At 45.0% G+C, this 25,802-nt stretch overlaps 1 protein-coding gene across 1 annotated transcript in view; it reads left to right on the top strand.

Moving 5' to 3' along the window:
- Positions 1-1,517: 1,517 nt before the first annotated feature.
- IL1R2 (interleukin 1 receptor type 2) overlaps positions 1,518-25,802 on the top strand; it is a 33,205-nt gene continuing 8,920 nt past the window's right edge. Inside the window, exons 1-4 of the mRNA XM_032840387.1 lie at positions 1,518-1,681; positions 17,383-17,510; positions 18,332-18,596; positions 23,788-23,968. Coding sequence (XP_032696278.1) covers positions 1,668-1,681; positions 17,383-17,510; positions 18,332-18,596; positions 23,788-23,968 — 588 coding nt within the window. The 5' untranslated portion in view covers positions 1,518-1,667. The remainder of the gene's footprint in view (positions 1,682-17,382; positions 17,511-18,331; positions 18,597-23,787; positions 23,969-25,802) is intronic.

A 25,802-nucleotide genomic window follows, 5' to 3' on the forward strand; every position in this document is an offset into this window, starting at 1 on the left:
TCACTTCCTCTTTTTGACTATATTAAGCTGTGGGCTTCCCTGTGCTCTTTAGTGAGTATGATCCTAGCCGAGGCAAGGTTATCTGGTGCTGGTGTGTTTGGTTGACCACAGAGAGAGCAAGGACAGGACTCAGTTATTTGCATACCCTTCATCCTGGGATGATGAGGTATTTGGGGAAATTTCCCTGCATGGTGGTGAATTTATACCCTCAATGTTACTTGGCTTGACCCAAAATTTATAGCTCAAACTTTAATAACCATTTCAAAATTTTGGAACAAAAGCAGACATTCTCCCTTCAACTGGTCCTTGGAGAAAGGATAAACACGGATACAGTGTAATATTTACCCCTTGGCCAACAAACTCCATTTTGAGGACATTACAGCTTCTATCACGAAGTTATATAAGTCAATACAGCTTTCTCACCTGTGGTCCCCCTAAGTGCCCGGACCTCAATTTGCGACCACGTCTAAGTTTCCATCGAGGTCCAACATTGTATTTTTCTCAGATTTTGTTTACCCAATCTGAGCAGAGATTCCCTGGGAGTTCTCTTCCTTGTTAGCAAAAGGATAAATCTAGGGCCTGTGGGCCCTTTTAACGTGGAGCCATTTGTTTTGACTTGTCTCTAGACATTTCCCGTCTGCCTTTCCACCTCTAAGAACCCCAGTATCTGAGTCAGTTAGATGGAAAGTGCCATTAAGGTTAGCAACATGGATTTTAAAGGACATTCGGGTAAGTGTTCTTTTCCATCCATCAACATGGGGGGTCCATATTATACCCCTGCCTACACCACGCAGCTCAGCCCAACAAGAGGACACGGGACCCAGAGGGCTCACATCCCCACCCCATGCTCTGGTCCTGGCCAAGTTCGTATCCTTTTCCACGTGGCTTCCTGTTCATCTCAGGGAGGGCACTGGACCTGGGGGGTGGTGCAAGCCTGTCCAGGCAGACAGCAGGGGCAGTGAACCCGGCAGGGGGAGGGCTGCTATGGGCTCTCTGCATCTGAGGCCTTGCATGGGGTCTCAGTGGGCCCTGGGCAAGTTCCTGCAGGGGGAGTTAGGAGACATTTGTTTTGTACAGACATGACTTAGGACCGAAGCTCCATTTCTAAGAGGACAAGCTATTCAGTTAGGCAAATTCCACAAGTGGTAATAAAGACTTGGAAAGTCACCCTCTTCCTTTGCACGACAATTAAACATCATATAAGACTGGGAACCAGGGGACTCAAAGCTTAACTTCCCTTCTATCCCAGAAGAGATGTTCTGTGGGGGAAAACACCTACCAGCCCACTGGCCGAAGACCCGAAGACCTCCTTTTCTCTTTGATGGGGCCACGGCCGGCAGAATAGACATCACTTCAAAACCGCCTCTCAGCTGGAAGTACGCAAGTGTTAGCGAGTCACAAAAAAATAGGGAAACTTGCGCACAGTGTCCTTGGCCACTTCCCCATCTGAATGATCACGCACCCAGTGCCATTGCCGAGAGGGTGCTCCCCTGTGAAGAGGGAAAAGGTGTGTCCATAGCCATTCAGTCAGAGAGAGTGACACAAGCCCTATTAGGAAATCCCTGGAGGACGGGGATATAAATCCCAGCCTGGACTGCCCAGTTTCCACTGAAGGTAAAAGTCGGGCCTGGCAGCCTTCCCCAGGCGAGAAGCAACAAGGTCAAAGAATGCAGGGCTGCAGGTAAGAGGCTTTTGAGAGAGAGAGAGAGAGAGAGGATGAGAGAGAGGGAGTGCCAGAATGAGGGGAAAGAGAGAGGGAGAGAGACTGTGAGAGAGAAAGAGAGATGGAATGAGGAGAGAGAATGAGTGAGACAGAGGGAATGAGAAAAAGAGGTAAAGAATGAGGGGGAGAGAGGATGAGAGGGAGAGAACTAGAGATGGCATGAGAAAGAGATGGAATGAGGGAATGAGAGAGGAATGACAGAATGAGGGGCGAGAGAGAGGGAGAGAGAATGAGAGAGAATGAGAGATGGAATGAGAGAAAGAGGGAGTGAGAGAATGAGGGGGACAGAGAGAATGAGAGAGAGAAAGAGAGAGATGGAATGAGGGGAATAGAGAGAGGAAATGAGAGAGAGAAAAATGGAATGAGAGAGGGAATGAGAGAGAGGAATGACAATGGGGGAGAGAGAGAGAGGGAGAGAAATCTGGGCAGCCAGGACACTTGGGTTCCATTTCAGGGGTGGCTTTCCTGGTGTCTCTGGACCTTGGGTGCCTTCTCTGGGTGATATTCCTCATCTCTGCGACCTTGGCATGTTGGAAGGTGACCCTGACCTTCTTCGGCTTTAGCGTCTCTGTCAAAAACGGGCTGGATCAGAGGATTTCTGAGGATCTTCTGTGATTCACAGTGACAGGCAAAAATGCTGTGGGATCCAATTAAAGGAGACTCTTAGCTATAGACAGTCACCTCGGGAGAGCCTATGCCTATGAGGCTTATACTGAATTTAGAGGGTTGCTTCTTCGGAAGGTCAGGGGGTTTTCTAGCATGGCATGTTTTCTTTTTAAAAGTAGGTGTAATTTTTCTAACACTCGTGCTGTCAGAGCTGGCTGAGGGCCAGTGTTCCGGGTTGTTTCAGAGGAGTAGTGAGCAGATCGTGGTGGGAAAATGTTAAGCTGTGGGGCTAAAAGGTCTGCGTTCAAGTTCTCAAGAGACTTTCCCTCTTCCTAGCTATATGTCACATGTGTGTCCATATCATAACTGTCTTTAAAAAACTCTATGCTGTAGTGAATGAGGGGTACCCTTTGAATAGAGGTCATCTACCTGGTGGCCAGCAGCTGGCCAGCAATTGATAGCCAGGCAGCATTAAGCTTACTTTTATCCTCTGCTTCATTATTGTGAAATAATAACACTGGTTACAATTTTTAAAAATAAAGTTGCTTTTTATCCTCAGTTATTATTAAGTAAATTGCACAATTTATTTTTAACCCCTCAGTGCCTCAGTGTCCCCATCTGTAAATAGTGAACTCGATGGGGAGGATCATAGGGTCATGGGAAAAGTAAATGAGTATGAATCATGTAAAGCACTTCGAGTAGCCTGGCTCACTCTGTGGGTGCGGCTGAAACATTGGCTCTCACTCTTTGGCGCACTCTCTCTTGAATCCCTCCCCTTGGAAGTCCTTTGCTCCTCGTGGAACCCCAGCTCCCTCAGGAGTCGCCTACGTTGTGGCCCCCAGCTTTGCCACTGAAGTGCTGTGATCCAGGTCAAGGCTGGCATCTGTCTGGGTTTCCTCTTCTGTAAATAGTTTAGTGACTTGACCTTGCAGGGTTCCCCTAGTTGCTCGGGGTCTGCAGGGGGATGTGGCCAGCTTCCCTCTCTGCAGTTCACCCCACCCCACCAAGCTCAGTCTTGCCCTGGCTCTTCTCTCTGAGCTTTGCTATCCCAAGAGGGCTGTGGATTCCTTCCCACCGGCTCAGTGCGATATTCCCACATGCACAACAGGAAGAGCACCTTCTCTCACATCTCATTAGTTTTGTTCAGTTCCATTGCATTTTCCATGTTTTAGCCTCTGGCTAAAAAGGCCAGCAGGAAGCTTGGATAGTGTCAGAGGCTCTGGGAGGACAGTCTCTGCCCCATTGGTTCTCAGCTGCCTGGGAGCACCTGCCAAGCCCTACCAGCAGGTGTCCCCTCAACCTTCTGGCTCCCACCGGATCTTACCCCCCAGCTGTTACACAGCAAAACCCTGTGTGATCAAGACCCTCAGACTCCGTCCCTCCTCGCCTCCCCTGGGCTAGCAGAAGTCAGTGTCACATGAAAACGCAACGGACAAAGCCTGAGTCATACGGGTTTGAGTTGTTTTTTTCTGTGAACATCACCAGCTGTCTGGACGAGGGCACATGGTCATGATGGTGATTTTGGCCAGTGCGTTTCAAACTTGAGGGTGAACTAGCACCCCTGAGGCTTAGTAAGCACAGACTGCTGGATCCACTCAGATTGTGATCCAGTCTTATGTGCAGGGTGTCCGAGGTAGAAGTTCCCAGGTGATGCTGATCCTGTTGCTGCTGGTCTGCGGACCACACTTTGAGAACCACTTCCTTAGGTGATAATAAGAGGCTTTAGATCCAGTAGCACACTGAGTTGTTTCAGGACAAGAAATGTTTGAGGCCATTTTCAAAACAGAAATCACAGAGATCTGCTGGGTTTGACATGAATGCTAGAGGCTGGAGGTCTTAAATAGGAGAGTTCTATTTAACAAATGGACAAACAGGTGCAGAGGGAATGATAAGTCTCTCAGTGTCCGGAACTTGACCTCAGGCTCCTAATGGTTTTGTTCTCCACTCATGAAGGGACATTGCCTAACATAGGAGGGAAGAGGGTGGCTAAGAGCAGCCAAGAGATGAAGGGAATATGGAAGCTTCTGTGGCCGGCTGATGGGCCAGAACCAGGGGGGCCACAAAAGAAACAGTGATGGAGTTGTTGGTCCTCTGGCATCTCAGAGTCCCTGCTCCGATGGTTCTCAGCCCTGGCCGAGCGTTACCATCACCTGGGGAGCTCTTAAAAATCCCTGTACCTGGGACCAATTACATCATTCATGTTGGGGGCTGGGACCTGGGCATTAGTAGTGTTGAAAACCTTCCAGGCAGTTCTGATGTATACCCAAGGCCGAGATCCCCTGCACTATTCCATCTCTTACACTCCTTACTGTCCCACTTTTTATTAACTCTTCAGGGACTCCTCCTCTCTTCCTTCAAACCCTGTGTTCTGAACTTGTAATTTATTTGATAAATTTCAGATAAATGGGCATTTTACTCACCAGTAGTGTGCACACGAGAAAAGTCTGAAAATCTGTATTAAACTCCCTACAAACATTTCTGAAACACACTTTGGTTAAGAACCTCTGTTTCATAATAAGCAAAAATAATTTCCTAAACAGAAGGAGGTGAATGATTGTGGCATTTGACTGTGGGCCCAATGAGTCCAGCTTAAGACCAGTTATCTTGCCATGCAACTTAGTCATATAACTTAGCTTCTGGATGTTAGTTTCACTCATCGGATGACAGGGATGGGGTAGGGAGCAGAGGTTCTTTGCTATGGTTAAGGATTTCTGGAAAGTATTCATACCACCCAAAGTTTTCATGAAACATCAAGGGGACATTTAAGAACATGTGGGCTTCTTTGGGGATTTCAAACTTGAGTGTATTGGGGGGCCATGTAGTAAATCAAATATGTGAGGCTATAAGTGATAAGGCCAGTGGCCAACTGGAATGAGCTTGTCTCTTGGGAAATACATTCAGCGAAGACTAACATCAACATTCCAGCTGAATAATGCATACTCACAAGCTGAACTGGCCCAGATTCCAATTTGTGATTTGCGGACTGGCTTTGACAATATGATTACATACTCCCAGAGTGAAGGGGATCAGGAGCAAAATCTGCCCCTCCTTTTATTTATATTTCCTTAGAGGAGTTATTTAACTCCTGTAAGCCCCAATGTCTTCATCTCTAAAATGAAAATAATAATATGTAGTTCATTTAATGTTAGGGAAAATAATGGAAAACTTTGCCTACTGCCTGCATTTATTGGTGTTCAGTAAATGTTAGCTAGCATCTTCAATATCATCATCATCAAATCATACGATTCTGACAGCAAAATTTCAGAAACCCCTCTGAAGAGCTGCGGTGATCAGGACATAGGGGTTTACTATAATCTCTGTTCTCATTCCCTGTCAGCATCTGCCTTCTCTACTTAAGAATAAGGCAGTTTATTCATTTATTATTATTATTTTTAAAGATTTTATTTATTTATTTGACAGACAGAGATCACAAGTAGGCAGAGAGGCAGGCAGAGAGAGAGGAGGAAGCAGGATCCCCGCTGAGCAGAAATCCCGATGCGGGGCTCGATCCCAGGACCCTGGGATCATGACCTGAGCCAAAGGCAGAGGCTTCAACATACTGAGCCACCCAGGCACCCCAAGAATAAGGCAGTTTAAAGACGAATGCTTCTCTATTGTCTAGAAATCCTGTTGATATGCCCGTAATCCCAAAGCCTAAGTCTGAGTTGGAGCCTGAGATTTTGCATTTCTTCACAAATGATGCTGCTGGTCCATGGACCACACTTTAAGTAACAAAGCTTCAGAATATTTGAACCAAGGTTTTCTTACTTGGGAGCAAGGAAGAAGTGAATGTACAGCGTTGGATGGGTCCTGGATTTTCTAGAGCTAATATTAATCAGAACGGTTTTTTAAATATCTGCTGTAGGCAGAATTCTAAGATGACCCCCCACTGATCCATGCCCTTGTGTAATTCCCCCTCCCCTGAATGAGGATGGAATATATGAATGTGAGGGGATATCACCCTCATGATTACGTTTACCTTCTGCCACCAAGGTAAAGGAATTTTGCAGGTGTAATTTAAGACCCTGATGCGATGACTTGAAGTTAATAAAAAGGAATTTTCCTGAGCATGCCTGAAACAACCAGGTGGGCTCTTAAAAAAAAAATAAATAAAAAAAGTTCTAGAGGTTAGAGTCAAGAGGTCAGAGAGAGTTGAAGCAACATCTGATGTTGCTCTATTGGTCTTGAAAAAACAAACTGTCTTGTGGAAATGGCCATGGGTCAGGAAATGGTGGACAGCTTCCAGCTGCTGACCATGGCCTTGGCTGACAGACAGCAAGAAAGTGGGTACCTCAGTTTATACAATCACAAGGAACTGACTTCTAGCAGCAAACACATAGAACAGAACCTTGGGATTTGAGAGTCTCTTACACCCTCAGCAGAGACTTCATCCAAGATGAGACCAGACATCTGACCCATGACAGTATGACTAATGAAGGGGTGTTATTTTAAGTCACTGAGTTTGTGGGATTTCTACAAAGCAACAGAAAACGAGTACAATGTCTTACTTCTCTTCGATTGTTGTGCATATCAGTCCAAGGTATAGATAACCTAAAACATCTCAGTAGCTTAATATAACACATTTCTCTTGCTTATGCAGTGTCATTGTCATTGGTCAGCTGTGTCTGACCATAATGGCTCATGATAGCCACCAAGGACATTTTCAAAAGAGAACTCATGGAGACCGTCTGTTGGATTGTTTGGATATGGGTGCTGGGGTGGGAAATAGGTGTTCTCCTCCTTAGCAGAAGGAGAAACAGACATGGAGACGCACTGGAGTGGATGCATGGGTGGAAGTAGACCTCATCCTCCTATCAGGTTGACCTGATCATCCTATGTGGCCACCATCAATAAACGAGGGCTCAGAGAAAAGGGGGCTGGTGGGTAGGACACCAGAAATGAAATGCATAGGCTTGCAAGTGACCCATGTCCTTCCCACTTATTTTCATGGCTATAACCTGTCCTGAGGCTATCCCTGAGATGTGGCATCCTGTGTGTACCCCGAAGTAGAAAAGTACCAGACGTTGGTGAGCGTGAGTCTGTCTACCATGGCATGTTGCTTAGTTGGGTGGGAGTGGCAGGGGAGAAAACAGGATCTCAGACTGTTCAGCTTCATAGATGTCTTCCTGGCGCTGGGACAAGATGGTGGGACATCCCAACGCTGAGAGTAGCAAAAGGGGCTATGTGTGTGAATGGAACGCTCACTCCCAGACAGAGGAGGGCGAAGGGCTTCTGGGGACTTTTTGGGTCAGCGGAAAACCCAGTCTGGGCTATCTTCAGCTAAATAGTGAGCTTTCTTGTGGCAAGGGATTTCCCCCACACAACAGAGATAAAAATCACTTGGGTTTTCAATTGTTTGTTTTTGCTTGACTTTTATCTGCTTGTATGGACATGCTGAACACAGGGCTGGGGAAGGCTGCCACCTTCTGTGACCCTCAGAGGACTAGCCATTCTGGGTGGGCACATTTTCCAGGGATGGAAGATGGTCTTTCAAAGCATAAACAGAAAATCCCCCCCTTTTTTGACAACTTAATTTTGGAAGGAAATATTTCTTTTTTCTTTCTTAAAAAAAAGCAGCAGGCAGAGCAGACTCCCTGCTGAGCAGGGAGCCAGATGTGGGACTTGATCCCAGCTCCCTGAGATCATGACCTGAGCCAAAAGCAGATGCTTAACTGACTGAGCCACCCAGGCATCCCTGGAAGAGAATATTTCTAAAATATATGTAGCATGGTGAAAATTTATATTCACTGCAAACTGATGCCAAAAAATGTACCTTTCTTTTCTAACTTTTCTAACAAGCATTTCATTTGGTGATTGAGGTCCCTTTAGTACCATGTCTTCTCCATTTTGCTGGCTCACATCTGCTTCTCTTAGATTTATTCAGTCTCTTTGGGGGTAAATGCTCAGGCTTTCAGTTTCTCACCTCATTGCTTTCTTCTAGCCAGGAAGGAGCCTGAGAGTATGGAAGCCATGCCCCAGGGTGGCAGTCCACACCTGATGGCCTAGGGCCTTCACTGGTTTCCATGGAGATGTCCCTGGACGTGGCTGGTCATGGCGTGTCCTGCCAAATCTACTGCTGAGGTCTGTAGCTGGGAAAACCCACAGTCTGATCTTGCAGCTGAGTCAGAGCCGCCACAATGGCCAACTTGGGCCCACTGTGCCCCTCACTGGCTCCACAGGCTCTCTGTGTCTTTGCCAGGCCACGTTTCTCATCTGGCTTTGACTGACCACTTGTGCAGGTGATACTCAAAATATTTGACAACCAGCAGGGGACGAGCACCAACCAGTCAGAATAGACGCTATAGGATTTGTTGCTAGACTGTGAGGATCTCCAAGGAGCCCCAGGAAAGGCATGGTAGCAGAGGACAGAGAGCTCAGGGCTTGGTTAAGTGATATTTACCAGCTGGTGGAGACATGTTTCCATCTTTGGCCACAATGCTCCTTATGGACTGAATATCCAGCTCCAGGTCACCTTGTCCTTTATCACAGCAGCCCCAAATTAGCCCAGATCTCAGTTTACCTCCCATTCCCCACTTGAAGCACAGAGAAGTATCTGGGTTTCTTCCCCATCAGTGAGAAACTCAGGCTAGCAGGCCTTCTGTCTCTTTGCCCTCGGGTTTTGAACTCAGAGTCAGGAGCGGGCCAATATGCCTACCTCCTCTTGTGGTTTCCTTCCTTTTACCCTGAACACCCCGCCCCCCACCCCAAAGCCTTTTCTTCTACTTCCCCTTCCTACCAGGAAGGAATATGTCACATGCACTTCCTTCCCTCCTTTCTGAGGAGGACTTTGGTCTTCCCTTTTCTTTGGGGCATAGTGGCAGAAGAATTGGAGATGCTAAGAGTTCTGGATTCTGAACAAAATTTAAACTGTTCTTCATGATTCATGGAAATCACCATGAACATCAACTGTTTTGTGCTGTAACACCCTGATGCCCCCATTGGGCACAGGGAGGTGGAGGGGACCACTGGTGTCTGCTCTTAATGGCTCCTGATTGCCGTAACTTTGATTCTTGCACTGTCTTAATGTTTTTCTTTCTTTTTCCCCCCTGCATCTATCTTAATGTCTTTCTGTCTCCTGTGTTATTAGGCCATCAGCTGCCTCTCCCTGCTCTATGTTCTCTGGTCCACCAGCCCAGTCCCTTTCTAATTTGCTACCTCTAATCTGCTTTTGATCAAGCATTCTGGTTGCATACTGCTGCGTAACAAAATGCCCCCAAATTTAGCAGCTTACAACACACATGTTATTATAACTCACATATTTTTGTAGGTCATGAATTTGAGAGGGGCTCTGCTAGGTGATTTCTTCTGTCCCATGTGGTTTGATTGAGTTCAAGCAGTGGTACTTACTTGGCTAGTGAATTGACACTTCTGGGAGTCTAAGATGGCTTTACCTACAGGGCTGGATAGAGTCTTTGAGGGGATTCCTGGGAGGCCAGACACAGCTGGAACTGTGAACTCTGCCCCCTACAGGTGACCTCCTTTGTGAGTTGGTCTCGGGGTGGTTGGACAGCTTACATGGTGGCTGGCTTTCCCCAGAGCAAGCATCCAAAAGACCCCAGCTAGAAGCTCTCACCCAGCATCATTCTGTTGGTTAGACGCCAGTCACAGGCTGGCCCATATTCAAGGTTGGTGAGTTGGGCTCCACATTTTGCTGGCAGAGTGGCACCGTCACGTTGCAGAGGACTGCATAAGATGGGAGGTACTGTTGTGGCCATCCTTAGAAAGTATAATTGTCACCCTGGGAAGCAACAACACTTGTAGACACGGAGAACGAGTTGTTGCAAGAGAGCTGCCAAGCCACTTCTAGGAGTAAAATATCCATGCCTTCGTGCCAGGATCTTATGGGCTCTCTTTCACCTGTTCGGGTCTTTCTGTCTTTGTTTTCTCTGTCCATGTTATATTTCAGATGGACAAGTTTTCTGGATGACCGATGATTTAAATATCTGAGGTGTTCACTACATACACTCAGATTATAAGAGGTTGAAAGCCACCTTTAGCTTACGATGTGTGATACCTGTCCCATATCAGCACAGAGCTAACGTTACCCAGCGGGTAGCCCAAAAGACCTAGAACTCCTATTCCCAGGAGAAGTCAGAAGTCTCGAGCTGTGCCTCAGCTCTTTGCTGGCTTTGGGAGTACCGCAAGTGAGTTGATGAGATTTGGTGGTTATCTGAGTAAAGCCCTGGATTTGGTGCCTTTGAAACAGAACCTGTGTCCAGGGCTGAAGCTTAAGTGCAAATTCAACCTGATTTGGAACTTTCAGAACTTCAGTGGCTGGGAGGGTTGCCAGAGTTCTCAGCAGCTCAGCTCTTGTATTTATCTTAGATTAAAAAACTGTTTCCCAGATGGGGTAAATCGGTTAGTGACTTGCCTAAGCTCACACAGCCAGTTAATGGTAGAGTGAATCCAGCTTCAGTCTCTTGCTGTGTGTGCTTAGAGGCTCTATCACTAAGATGTCAGTCAGAATGACAGCCTGGAAATGCCACACACTGGGCGTTGATTGAGCACGTGTGTGTGTGTGTGTGTGTGTGTGTGTGTGTGTGTGTGACTGTGTGTTTCTGTTTTAAGCGCCCTTCTATGATAGGGATTTTAGGCGTCAGGCTTCTGATTCCACTAGGTAAAGCTGAACACCTTTCTTAGTAGCAACTGGTGCTAGGTAAGTTATTACCTACAGTACTGAAAGTTCTCAGGCTGTGGGATGGACCTTCAGCAGGACTTAGTAAGAACACAGATGGTGGCATCTCTGACTTCTCCCTTAGTTCTGTCAGTTGCAGGATCCTGAGAAAGTTAGTCACCTCCTGAGTTTTGGGGTCTGCTTCTGTAAAATGCTGATGAGAGCCACCACTCGTCGGGTGATTTCTCTTTGCCAGCGCTCTGTACACATCACACACCATCTGCCCCCCTCTGCTACACGCCAGGCTGCAGCCATTTTACAGATGAACAGACTAAGCCTCTCAGAGGCAATGTGATCTACCCCCTGGCACCGAACCATCCAGCTGGCTACAAGGTTCTTTCAGACTCTCAAGTCGATGTGCTCTCCTATATAGACTCCCTCACACTCAGGACCGCTGCAAGATACAGCTAGACTTCTGAGCTGCCTCCTGGGGTGGCATCTGACCAAGGAGTGGAGCTTAGGAGAAGGCAGATTTGCATTCTGAAATGACAGAAGGTTCTGATCACGTGTACTTCCCAAGACTGGAAGTGCCCATCTAATGAGGGGTAAACTTGGCCATCTGTGGAGGATGCCAGGTTTGGGAAGACTGTTAGGGTAGGCTGCTAAGCTTAATGGCTCATGGCGCCCCCTCTAGTTTTGGGTTCTGGTGCTTCTACAGAGCAGGGGAGGAATACTAAGGCTGAAGACTGTGTTGACTCAGGTTTGCGTTCCACTTTAACATTGCATTAGCTTTGTGGCCTTGGCTAAGTTACTAAATGTATCTATTTCCATTGCTTCATGTTTATAATGGGGATGATGCACTCTTCCAGGCTCATGAGTGTTGCCCTCTGGAATTTCTTAGAGTGGAAAATTCCTCTTATGCAGATACCAGGCTGGGAGAACTTGAAGCCTGGTGGATTCATACTGAGCGCCTCATGGATGGAGCTTCTGCATCAGTCATTTTTCAGGAGGATGGCAATCATTCTGAGCTAGAGGAGTGGTCTTGTGAGGGGCTAGCCTGTGAGAGGGCCTGATGCAGGAAGAAGGTGAAGAAAGTATCTGTGGCCGATGGTCCAGTCTGCGGGGGGTTCTGAATGATTCAGCCTTACTGGGAATGCAAAGTGTGAACAGAGGATTTGAAAGAGTAGGGAGATGAATTGGGTTGATTTACCGAATCTCTTAGTCAATGGTTCTTGGGGGCAGAAGTTGGCCAAGTCCAAAAGGTTGGACAGGGAAAGAGTGCTTTTAGAGAGAAGGGACACTTGTTGGGAGAAAGTAAAAAATAGAGAGCCTGCAGCCATTAGTGGAGCCAAGTCTGAGTTTCTCTAAATTTTCCCTTGAGATTCAGCCCATCGTGGCCCAAAGATGGGTCTTCCTGTGCCATGGCTCCCAGAAAACAATTCTGTCTCCCCAGGCACCGCTAGGATCAAGGACATTGAGGTGCTCTTATCCTGACACAGCCAGGCAGACCAGACACAGTCTCACCAGGCTGCACTGAATTCCCTCAGTTCTGGGGTGTGTGTGTGTGTGTGTGTGTGTGTGTGTGTGTGTGTGTTGGGGAAACCAGCTTCTCTCTTTTCGGTAAAACAGCAATAAACTGTGGACAACCCATCCAGGGTTCTGCTTTGAGCCAGTATATTTAAAAAAAAAAAAAAAAAAGCTGCCTCAAACCTGCTTCTAGTTTCAGAGAAATATAGGACCTTGTTATTTATTTATTTACATTTATTTGTATTTCCTTATTCCCCAAACTCTTCATGTTCTGTGCTTTCCAGAGACTGAGTTCAAAATAGTCACTTTGTCTCTGCTTTGAATTTTAAAAAATTTCCCAAGCTTCACTTTAGTGCAAATATTTATTTTCCCATGGGTGTCAAAAGGTTTTAAAGCACAAGCCTGCCCCAACATGTGTCGGTTTTTAGGGATTTATTTTACAAACTGGAGGTGACAAATAGTATGCGTCAGGCCTGATAAACTATTTGACCTCATTAATATTCAAGATCTGTCACCTTTGTTTTGCTTTATTTGGATGACTGTACCTCCTGACTCCGAGATGGGCAGTTGCCTACAAACTTCCGGTAACAAGGTGAAGACAGAAATAAAGAGAAGTTAAAGCTCAGTGAATCAAGAGATACATTAACATATATTATGGAGTAAGATGTTGCATCACTTTAAATGCCTGAAAATTTATCTCTAAATTTATCTTTAAATTTATCTCTAAATCTATCTCATTCTATTATTTACTTACAAATTCGTCCTCGGTCTGCTAAAAATGTGTTCTCCATGCACTCTAAAGTCTTTAGGGGTGAAGTGTGAGAATGTCTGCCCTTTCCCATGTTCAGGGGAAAAATAGGTATATGTGTATATAATATGTATGTGTGTGTGTGCGAGAGAGAGAGAGGCAGAGAGGCAGAGAGGCAGAGAAAAAGGGAATAAAGCCAAATGTTAATAATTGGTGAATCTAGGTAGAATACATACGGGTGTTATACCGTTCTCTCACCTTTTTGGTCTGTTGGAACTTTTCAGAATTAAATGAGAAAGTGAAGCAGACTGTGATCAGGAGGCTGAGCCCGGGGAGCTGTGTTCTTTCTCCCTCTCTTCACTCTTCACACAGTGTTGGAGATTTCCTTATGCACAGCCCGGCTTTTCATCTCATTCCTCTGTTTTCAGACAGGGTATAGTGAAACATGGTTGTGTGACCCCCCCCCCCCAAAAATCACTCAAATTCTTGGAAACAGCTGCCTTTAAAATTTCTTTCTTCCAGTAAAAAGGTCAACTCAGATTCAAGCAGAAATATCAAATTGTCTGTAATTTAAAGGCACATTGAAAGAAAGTAGGTCAGGAGAGGAATGTTTTGCTGCAAACCTCTGCAGAACAAATTCTTTTTCCTTTGGGCCTGCCAAAGACTTACTCTTTCCCACACTATGGCAATTTTGGTTCCAGCCTTCCCCTGAGGTTTTGATTTCTGAAAATGATCACTACTCCGTGTTTGCGGTTTAATTACCTGAAGCCACTTCCTGAAGAGGTCACAGTAAAGTGGCTGTTTTGCCCGAGTCCTCATAGGGAAACCAATACAATTCCCTTGAGTGAAGGGGTCCCCCCAGGGTTGGGGGCTAAGGGGGGGGTGGAGAACGGCCAGCTGTTGCTTGAGGAGGACAGCAGTTTAGGATTTTGTTCCACTGGAACAGGACCTTTGTTGAAACATCTCTACTTTTCACTCTGACCACACGTTGCGATTTTGAGAAGAGGATTAATGTCCAAGGTGCTTTCAACACCTGAAAAAGAAAGTGAGGGGATTTCTCTAGGACACTTTCTGCTCTGTAGCTCTGTGAAGCCTCAGCTAACATCAGCCAGACTTTCTGGCATAAAAATAATTTTAAACTTGGTTACAAAGCACATAAATCAAGGCTAAGCCTGCACCTGTCTTGGCAGGGGTGCGGGGGGGGGGGTGCTCCTCTCCAAAGGGAGGCTGCTCAGCTCCTCTGCCTTTGAGCTGAATTGGTGCTCTGAAACTGTTGAGTATCAGAAAGAGGACTAGGGACAGCCCCGGCAGGGCTCCTTTTCCCGGGGTCCTTTCCATAAACTTCGGAAAGTTTGCATATTGGGATTAGGTTTGGCTGTGTATGGCAAGAAGTCTAAACGGAAAAAAAAAAAAAACAAACCAGAAACCAAAAGTTTAGGGTGGGAGAGCTGTTCCACGAAGCCAAGACACCAAGGACTCATGCTTCTGTCTTACTGCCTCAGCACTGCCAGCCAGTGGCCTGTGCCTTGTGGCCCAACTTGATGGCTACAATTCACCCATCACATCCAGACTGAGCCAGCAGAAAGGCAGACCAGTGGAGACCTTGAAGTCTTTAGAGGAGACTTTAAAGTCAACTTCCCAGAAGGAGCCTACTTTTCTACCTACGTTTTATTGGCCTACATTCTGTCACGTGGCCACTTCTAGTTGCAAGGGAGGATGGGAAATGCAGTCTTTATGTGGGCTAGTGATGTGCCACGTTGAGTTAGGTATTCTATAATTGGGGAAGCAGGAAAAGACTGATATTAGAAGAGGAAACTAGCAGCATCTGTCATAGAAACTATATTTTTGAAGAGTTAGGGCTTTGGAATCAGTAGTCCTGGGTTTAAACTTCAATTCCTGCTTATTAGTTGTAAGATATTAGTTCAGTTACATAACCTCCTTAATATCTTCTATTATATGATCTGTTAAATTGGCATGATACTCACATCATGGGGGTAAAATGAGAGAATAGATGCTCAGTATTCAGCTCAGTAGCTGTCACTATTACACGTGTCCCTGTGTCACCATCCTCGACTTTGTTCACTTATTTGAATATGTGGTATTGGTTATACATGTGTATTTGATTCCAACATCTTTCATATCCTTTCTAGAGAACCAGTGAGTCTGGTGGGGACCAGCACAGTTAGGGACGTGAGAAGCTAATGTGGGTGCAGAGGACAAAGCACCTTGGTCAATGCTGATGTGACGTTTATGCTAATCAAGTGGCCTGGTTAACCTGAGGCTGGGGTTAGTGGTTAAAGTTACAGGAAATATTTGTGTTTCAGAAACATGTGAAGGATAAGACCATGCAGAAGCAGGAAGAGTTTAGAGGAAACAGCCCTGGGGCAGACACCCAGCGAAGGGGAACATCTCAGGTCATTCACTACCCATCCTGGCTCCTCATCACCAGAGGGGGAGTTCAGGCTGCAATTCTGAGCACATGCCTTCTGATGAGCGAGGGTTTCTAGCATGCAAGGACTACTTCCTCAGTCTGTTAACCCTGCCCTGGCCACCTAAGGGCCCTGTGGGCTTACTGTGAGACATTCACAATGATATCTGTTCCAGGAACAGGAAACAAGTTAAACTTTAAGGAAATGGGGGAGGGGTGGTGGGAGGGAAATTTTCTTTTCTTTTTTTTTTTGTCTGGACTCACTCATCACTTCAAGTCCTTGCTAGTTTCTGATCATAAATACTCACTGGCATTTTCTGGGACTGGGCATCTTGTAGGCCTTGAGGGCTATGAATAAGACCAGGCTTATTCCGGGGACTCAAGGCTGTCCCCACCCATGCAGAGCCACATTACAAACAGGTATAGTAGGTGTCATGGTTGCTCCCACGTGTTTCCCCTCCTGGCATAACTTGGAACTCCTCCTACTAGTGGTGAGGGTAATTTCCCTGCCCTACTGATGGCAATTCTGGCCATGTGACTTGCTTTGGCGAATGGAATGTGGGGCACATGGGAATGAACTAGTTCTGGGCAAGGCTTTGAGTGCTCTTGTCCATGTTGCTCCTGTTTTTGCCATCACAGAAGAGGTTCATCTATCTCCCAGATCATAGATCCAGGGAGGATGAGAGACACATGGAGCCAACTTAGCTCCCACCCAAAGCCTGGAGCCATGCCTAACCCAGCTTGATCTAAGACAGCCAACCCCCATCTGATCCACGAACTTGTGAGCCAGAACCATTTTACACGATTGGCGCGATCGCCATGGCTATTGTTTCATGCATTTCAGTGTTGAGGAGGATTGTTGGCAGTATTGTTGAGGCATTGATGAGCTAATATGACAGGTAATTACGATATGATGAGAGAACTGCAGGGAGGTAAGAGGCACCTGGTGCTCTGGTCTTGGGAAGGTATGTAGGCAGGAGTGCTTCACGAACTTGTGTATGTTATTCACAATTTGGACCTTATTTGGCTTTCTCCCCAGGAGACCAGAGAGTTCATGGTGTATGTAGTCTGCCAGTGTGTATGTAAAGTAAGAGCTAATCCATAAAGACAATAGGAATAGTTCTTTGACATGTAAAATATGAGGACCTTTTGGTAGCTAGTGATTAATTCGCTCATTCATTCATTTAACAAATAGAAGTTAGGGATGTAGCTGTGAGTAAAATAAAGTAGGATCTCTGAGCCCATGAGCTGGCATTCCAGAGGGTGGAGACATGGTTGATGAGGAATGCCATAGAGAGCAATGGAGTAGGAAAGAAAAATGTGGAACATCGAGGCAGAAGGGTGGTGCAGCTCACACAGGAAGGTCAGTGAAGACCTCACCACCAGGGATGCTGAGTAGGGACCTGAAGGAGGAGAGAACCTGAACAGTGGCCATAGCTGAGGAATGAGCATCTTGGCACAGGGCAGGGAATGCTAAGGCGTACTCCAGGAGAGAGACATTAGGATATGGAACATCTATTCCAAGACACCTTGTAAGTGCTTTGGGGGTTTAATGGTAGGTATGCTCAGTGAATATAGTTACTGAGATGCAATTCCAAAGCTTCTGTGTTTTCTTGCTAAAAACTCTAGACAAAATGATTTCCATCATCAGGGGAAGCCTCCAGAACCTGCTTCCAGGGCCATCTTCAAGGGGTTCTCTCTCTGGCTCCTAGTGACCCCTCTGTCTCCTCCTATAGGCTACCGAGTGCTGGACCTGAGATCTCCATCTCCTGTGTCCTCCAGAAGTTGCCAGAAATGATGTTCATCTTGTACACGTTGATAATGAGTGTTTCAGCCTTCACCATTCAGCCTGAGGAACACACAGGTAAGAAATCAATCTTACTGAATCTAGCTGAATCTTACTACCGAATCTTACTAATCTAGCTGAAGAGGGCCTGCCTGCAGCTTCTCTGGGAAATGTGGTTGTTTATCTAGTGAAGCTTGTTGTTTTCAAAAAGCAAAGTGGGACAGATCCTTCCTCCTGCCCGTCTCCTCTGTTTCATGGTGCTGGTCATGGGCATCCATCATTTCTGCCAAAGAGTGAGCCCAGAAAGTGGTGCCTTTGGACTCAATAAAAGATGCTTTTGGATTTTAACCACATGTCCTGTCACAACTAAGCTCTTTCTCTATCTGAACTCAGCCCAGATCTACTTTTATAGATTTTATTTATTTATTTGACAGAGAGAGATCACAAGTAGATGGAGAGGCAGGCAGAGAGAGAGAGAGAGAGAGAGAGAGAGAGAGAAGCAGGCTCCCTGCTGAGCAGAGAGCCCGATGCGGGATTCGATCCCAGGACTCTGAGATCATGACCTGAGCCGAAGGCAGCAGCTTAACCCACTGAGCCACCCAGGCACCCCCAAGATCTACTTTTAATGTTAAGGAGTCAACAAGTGAAAAAATATGACCAAACTTTTTAATCGGTTTTTGTTGCCATATGAACCAGATTTAATTTTTCCCACAAAATTTAAATTGGAATGGACAGAAGCCCTAGAGTTGTTTTTGGGAGTTTTGAAATCATTATAACAGGAGGCGTTAATGGGACCCCCAGGGTGTAGGCCACTTGTTTGGGGCACTCAGCTTCTTCAGATGTGCCTGTCAAAGGAGCTTTTGGATCCAAAGCCTGACTGTGGTCTCCCTGTCCTTTAGTGACAGCAGAAAACTGCAAATTTCTTGGCAAGCATTTCAAAACTGACTTCAGGGTGGAAGGGGAGCCTGTGGTTCTGAGGTGCCCCCAGATGCAGCTCTGGCTGTGGATGTCTGTCAGCCCCCATGTCAACGTGACATGGCGTAAGAATGATTCTGCTCCAACGGTCCCAGGGGAAGAAGAGACGCGAATGTGGATCCAGGATGGTGCTCTCTGGATCTTGCCAGCATTGCAGGAGGACTCTGGCACCTACATCTGCACTGTCAGGTAAACCCCCACCTCCCCCGGGACTAGGGTAGGGAGTGGGTCTCCTTCCAGAATGGGCTTCTGCACGGTTCTTCAGTGATGATGTGGATTTCAAAATCCAGTGTGTAGGACCTTTTGTCCTCCTCACCGTTCCTGAATACCTCCTACCTGAGAGCCTTCCCCAGATGCCTTCATGGCTCTTTCTCTCCCTTCACTGAAGTCTTTGCTCGAATTTCACCTCTTTGGAGAAGACTTCCCTAGCTACTCTACCTAAACCAGTACTCCTGACAGTCCCTCTCTTTCCCCTGCTGGTATTTTTCCTCACATGACACACATGTGTTTACCTATTTAATGTTGTCTACCCCATTAGAATGTAAACTCTAGTTCCACAGGGACTTGATCCATTTTGTTCATGCCTACATCCACCTGGAGAGAAGAAATTGATGTAGAACACTGGATGAGACTTGAGGAATGAGTTAGTCCAACTGCTGTACATGTGAGGGGACCAAGCTCATTAATAACATGCTCCCAGGTGGTGTGTATGGAGCTGAGACAGGAACTCAGAGCTCCTGATGTGGGGTGGAGCCCCCTTCCTCTTTATCCTCTCCAATTCACTTTGTTGTGTAACCGTCACCACCGTCCATCTCCAGAACTCTCCATCTTCCCACATTGGAGCTCTGTGCCCATTAACCACGAACTCCTCCTTCTCTGTCCCCCAGCTCCTGGCAGCCCCCACCTTCTGTCTCTATCTGTGAATTTGAGTACTTTAAATACCTCAGAGGAGTGGAGTCAGACGGTGTTTGTGCTTTGGTGATTGGCTTATGTCACTGAGCACAGTGTCTTCAAGAGTCATGCACACTGAAGTGTGTATCTGAATTTCCTTCCTTCTTAAGACTGAATGATATTCCATTGCATAAATACACCATGTTTTGGTTACCCATTTATCTGTCAGGGGACAGTCTACCTGCTTTTGGCTATTGTGAGTAATGTTGATCTGATCATAGGTGTGCAAAGATCTCTTTGAGTCCCTGCTGTTACTTCTTTTGGGTACAAACCCAGGAGAGAATTGGTGGATCAATGGTCATACTATGTTTAATTTTTTGAGGAACCATCATATCGTTTGCCACGTGGCTGCTCTATTTTACATTCCCACCAGCAGTATACACGGGTTCCAGTTTCTTCACATCTTCACTAACACTTACTATTTTCTTGGTCTTTCTTGGAGAAGGATAATAGCCATCCTACTGGGCATGAAGTGACATATTATTATGGTTTTGATTTGCATTTCCCTAATAATTAGTAGTGCTGAGCATCTTTCTGTGTCTTTTATTGGCCGAATGTCTATTCAAGTCCTTTGCCCATTTTTAACTTTAAAATTTTTGTTGTCTCATTATTTTAAATTTCTTTTAAAAATTGAAATATAATTAACATGCCATGTTATGTTAGTTTCAGGTACAGAGTATAATGATTCAACAATTCTATACGTTTCTCAGTGCTCATTGCTAAGTATACTCTTAATCGCCTTCATCTATTTCTCCCATCCCACCACCCATCTCCTCTCTGGCAGCCACCAGTTTGTTCTCAGTATTTAAGAATCCTTTTGTTTGTTTGTCTCTTTTTTAGTTTATTCATCTGTTTTGTGATGAACACATTTTTTTTTCTTAAATTTCACCTGTGAGTGAAATCATATAGTCTTTGTCTTTTTCTGACTGATTTATTTCACTTAGTGTTAGTCCATCTAAATCCATCCATGTCATTGCATATGGAAAGATATAATTCTTTTTTATGGCTGAATCATATTCCAGTGTGTGTGTGTATATGTGTGTGTATCACATCTTCTTCTTCTTTTTTTTTTTAAGATTTTATTTATTTATTTGACAGACAGAGACCACAAGTAGGCAGAGAGTCAGGCAGAGAGAGAGGAAGGGAAGCAGGCTCCCCACTGAGCAGAGAGCCCGATGTGGGGCTCGATCCCAGGACCCTGAGACCACGACCCGAGCTAAAGGCAGAGGCCTTAACCCACTGAGCCACCCAGGTGCCCCCATATCTTCTTTATCCATTCCTTAATTGAGTTATTTGTTTTTGAATTGTAGGAATTCTTTCTATATTCTGGCTATCCATCCCTTCCCAGATATATGATTTACAACTATTTTCCCCCATGCCATGGGTTGCCTTTTTACTCTTTTGATAATGTCCTTTGATGCACAAAGTTTTTTTTAATTTTGATAAAGTTCAATTTATCTGTTTTTTTCTTTGGTGGCCTGTGCTTCTGATGTCCTATCCAAGAAGTCATTGCTGTATCTAATGAAAAGCTTTTGCCCTGTGTTTTCACCTAAGAATTTTTATAGTTTCAGCACTTATGTTTAGGTCTTTGACCCATTTTGAATTAAAATTTATACAAGGCATGAAGTAATGGTCTGACTTCATTCTTTTGCAAGTGGCTATCCAGTTTTCCTAATACTTTTATTGAAAAGACTGTCCATTTCCCATTCCATGGTCTTGGCAAAGCTTGCTACTTCTTGCAGGAGAAGGTTGTAGGTGCAGTTAGTGCTGGTGATTTTAAATCTCCCCTGGCTAAGTTCTCTTGAAAGGATTAGGGCAGACTGGGAACTGGTGCTCCTGGTCTTCTCTCTCCAGCTGCTGCTTATATCCTGCCCCCAGGCGCTGCCCACTCCTTCTACCAGCCAGCTTTAGAGCCTGCACATCTCCTAAATCTGCTTGATTTAAGGAGGAGCTGTATCGATGAGTATTTTCATTTGGAAAGAGAACCAAAGAAAGTGGATTCATAGCACAAGGGAATGACTGGTGAATGGGAGAATTTCAGACAATATCAGCCCCAGTCTTAGGTGGTGTGTGTGTGCGGGGGGTAGGGGGTGGTGTGCTCAGTCCTGTCAGTGGACCCTGCCTAGGAAACAGGTAGGCAGTCTCTTATTTCCTCTTCAGGGCAATGTGGATATCTGATTTTACAGTAGCTATAAATGCATATTTTTTCCTACCTTTTAGAGGAGAAAATTCTAATGTTTTCCTAAGGAGTGCTACTAAGAAAATTTAATAGTGTGGTAGACAAAGAATGGAATTCAGACATAGAATGGTATGAGTGTGAATCCTAGCCCTCTCATTTTCTAGCCAGTAGGACCTTGGTCTTATTATTTGGCATTTATGGATCTCAGTTTTCTCCTCTCGAATGGGGAGAGTTTGTCGGGAGTCCTGTGAAATCACAGCATGTGAAGCATCTAGTCATGGGGAGCACTATAGAAGATGGACCATATATATACATGGAAATGCCTTTTCTTTCCCAAAGGCAATACTTATTGACTACTGAAGGGATAATATGCAAAACCCAGGGAGATGTGAACTGAGTCATGTTTGTCTTAAAGTTTGTTTTTCTACTTGATTAAAAAAATTGTACCTAATGCCTTATTTTATTTTCTATTCTTAAAAGAAATATTTATTTATTTATTTATTTTGGTGGTGGGGGGCAGGTGGAGGGAGAGGGGGAGAGAGAGAATCTTGAGCAGACACGCTGCTGAGCTCAGAGCCTGATGTGGGGCCCAATCTCATGACGCTGTGATTATGACCTGAGCCAAAATCAAGAGTCAGATGCTCAACCAACTGAGCTACCCAGGCACCCCTTTATTTTCTGTTTTTGTAGAAAAAGAGAGCTCTGAGATTGAGAGGGGCAGATGAAATCCCAGGGTCAAGGTTTCTTAGCATGTGAGAGAGTTTCCCTGGTTGATCTCTAGAACTCTATTCCAGCTCTAAGATTGGGGTTCCAGTGGAGTAAGAATCACCAGCAGTTACCCTAATACCCTTTGGCAGGTATTAACACAGCCCTATTCCTTTGATTTTTAGACGCTTCTCATCTAGAACCCACTTGGCCTTTCTGTCAACCAGGGTGGGTAGATTATGCTGCTAAATCAAACAGCCCCCAAATCTGAGTGGCTTAAAACCACAAAGGCTTATTTATCACCCACGGTGGGGCCATGATGTGTAATTCCACTGCTCAGAGTGGGGGAACTGGACATACTCAGTGAACAGCCCTAATGACCACCATCCCTTTGCTATGGGGAGGCCACACCACATGGAGAATGTGGGTGGTGACCAAGTTACTCCCTACCCACCAGTCTTTTTTGAGTTATTTTCATGGACTGTCTGGCCCACATGTAATTACCAGATCAATAATGTGAATAGGTTTGGAACTCTTGGTATGTGTAATAAGTTTGGTTTCTGGAGATATTGCCCCAATTTACGGGTTTTCCCAGAGCCCTCCTGGGCTTCTAACCTTGGTTTGACCTCTAAGTAGCTCTGCAGTCTTAGGAAGTAACTTCATTTCTGTATACCTAATTTTCCTCATCTAAAAATGATATACTAATAATTCCTACCTTGTAGGGTTGGACAATAAATGAAATAACTTATGAAGAGCACCGAGTACAGGGCCTAGCACACACCTCTCCCAGCTGCTTCCATGCCTATTTTCGGTGTGCACTGGTCTTTTGTCCTCATTGGCGTTTCTTTGACTTACAGCGAGATTATGTATTTTTCAAGGTGATAGCTTTCTGCATTTCTTTGTGCCAAAGATGTTTGTTCATCTTTTTCCTTTTTTTAAGCAGACATGAAATATAATATTAGACATTGGCTTTATCCATTTGAGTTAATTCTTTTTACTTTCAGGTGCCAAGCTTTTATCACTTACTTCTCTCACAGACATTTTTCACATTTTCTTCCTTCTTTAGATATAGACTGTTTGATCTTTTGCTGTGCAGGCTTCTCCCCACCCTTCCCCTCCTTATACAGCACACGTTCTCATGGTCTCTGTTGATTATGTAGCCAGGAACTTACTTAGCTGAGATAACTGTATTTTTATGTTTTTCTGTTTTTTTCCCCATGTTTCTATCAATGTTTTGCCTCTGCCCTTTCCCCAGTCCTATGATCTTAATAGAATTATGATATTGAGATTACTTAGGTGAACCAAAAATAAAAAAAAACACCCCAAATTAAAAAAGAAACTTGCCAAGTTCATTTCCCCCATGCAGTATTGCGAAAAATATTTTAGAGATCTTACCCAGAGTTCTCCACAGTTTTCTGAAATTTGACATCAGTTGATAGATGATTCCCAGAATTTAATGGGTTTGGGAAAATTATTCTCAATTTCATTTAGTGTTGCTGTTATTTTGCCATGTCATTTATTATGCTTTTTTCCCCTTGACTTCAGAAATGCTTCTTACTGTGATGAAATGTCCATTGAGCTCAAGGTTTTTGAGAAGACAGAAGCTTCCCTGCCTTTCATATCGTACCCGCAAATTCTAACTTTGTCAACCTCTGGGTCTTTAGTTTGCCCTGAGCTGAGTGAATTCACCCATAACAAAATGGACATGGAGATTCATTGGTACAAGGTACGTCTTTAAAAATTGCTACTTTAATTAAAATGTGTTTTACTAGACACGGGAAAGATATAAAATGCTCATTCTGAGGGCAATACACTCACTTTTATATTTCTGTTTTTTTCAACTAGTTATTTTTTTTTTTAATTTTATTTATTTATTTGACAGATAGAAATCACAAGTAGGCAGAGAGACAGGCAGAGAGAAGAGGGAGCAGACTCCCCGCGGAGCAGAGAGCCTGATGTGGGGCTCGATCCCAGGACCCTGAGATCATGACCTGAGCTGAAGGCAGAGGCTTTAACCCTCTGAGCCACCCAGGCGCCCCTCAACTAGTTATTTTTTAAAAGGGGGATGACTAATATGTTCTGTTCATCTGTGTGTGGCTTGGGTAAGGGTCCTCAGAGTAGAGCTTTGAGAAGCCAGAATGCAAAATGAATGGAGTAAGTGACAGCTTACTCCAGAAAATAGCTTTTTACACGGACATTTTCTATAGGAATGTAGAAAAAAAAAGAAATATTTGTTTTCTTGTCTGGTTGAATAAATACTATCATAGAGCACTTGTGTAGACCAGGTATGGGCAAACTATAGCTATAATCAGTGGCCAAATTGACCTGCCACCTGCCCGACAGCTCAGGATAGTTTTCACTTTTTTAAATGGTTAAAAAAAAATTAAAAGGGGAGCACCTGGGTGGCTCAGTCGGTTGAGTATCTGACACTTGGCTTTGGCTCAGGTTATGATCTCATGGGTCATGAGGTTGAGGTCCATATTGGGCTCCATGCATAGCAGGGAGTCTGCTTGAAGGTTCTCTCCCTCTGTCCCCCCGCCGCCCCCCGCCGAGCACATGCTTGCTCTCTCTCTCCCTCACCTTCTCCCTAAGATAAATAAAGAAATGTTTAAAAAAAAGTTAGGAATGCCTCGGTGGTTCAGTTAGTTAAGTGTCTGCCTTAGGCTTAGGTCGTTATCCCAGGTCCAGGGATTGATCCCCACAGGGTCCTGGGATCGAGCCCCACTTCAGACTCCCTGCTCAGCGGAAAGCCTGCTTTTCTTTCTCCCTCTCTCTGCCACTTGCCCTACTGTGCTCTCTTTCTCTCTTTCAAATAAATAAAGAAAATCTTAAAAAAATTAAAAGAAGACTAGTATTTCATGATATGTGAAAAAGATATAAAATTCAAATTTCAGTGTCCATAAATACAGTTTTACTGGGAGGTGGCCACACTGTTTGTGGTCTCATACTGCAAGGGCCAAGTTGAGTAGCTCTTCAAATTTAGCAGAGGACAGAGGGCATATAGACTGTAGGCCTGAAATATTTACTGTCTGGTCCTTTACAGAAAAATTTGCTGACCCCCGATCTAGATAGACCATAGACTGATACTGAAAATTACAGTTACTTGCTTAATATTTGAAGGAATTAATATTTGAAGAAATTAACCTTTTAATCAAGAAACGCTCAACCAGTTGACTGGTGTTATAGCTACAAGATACATACAGGATACCAATGCTAATCATTACTGAGCAGGTACTGTGTATAATTCTGTTCTAGCTTCCCTGGCATATAACCTAACAAAGTGGGGATTGCTAATATCTCCATTTTACAGGTTAGGAAACAGAGAGACAGAAATGTAAGGGCACTTGCCCAAGGTCACCCAGCTGGTAGATGGTGAAGCCAGCACTCCAGCATGGGAGGCCAGGCTCCACACACCACTGCCATGCAGGGGAGCCCTGGGGGTTTGGTGGCCTTGGAAGAATTGGGGACTGAGCCCCATTTGGCTTTTTTCACCTCTGGGCACTCATGTTAGGAACAATAAGATCTCTCTTTTTAATTAAACATGTTGTAGAATAGCACTT

This window comes from Lontra canadensis, unplaced genomic scaffold (assembly GCF_010015895.1).
Source record: "Lontra canadensis isolate GAN:19392208 unplaced genomic scaffold, GSC_riverotter_1.0 scaffold112, whole genome shotgun sequence".
Taxonomy (NCBI): domain Eukaryota; kingdom Metazoa; phylum Chordata; class Mammalia; order Carnivora; family Mustelidae; genus Lontra; species Lontra canadensis.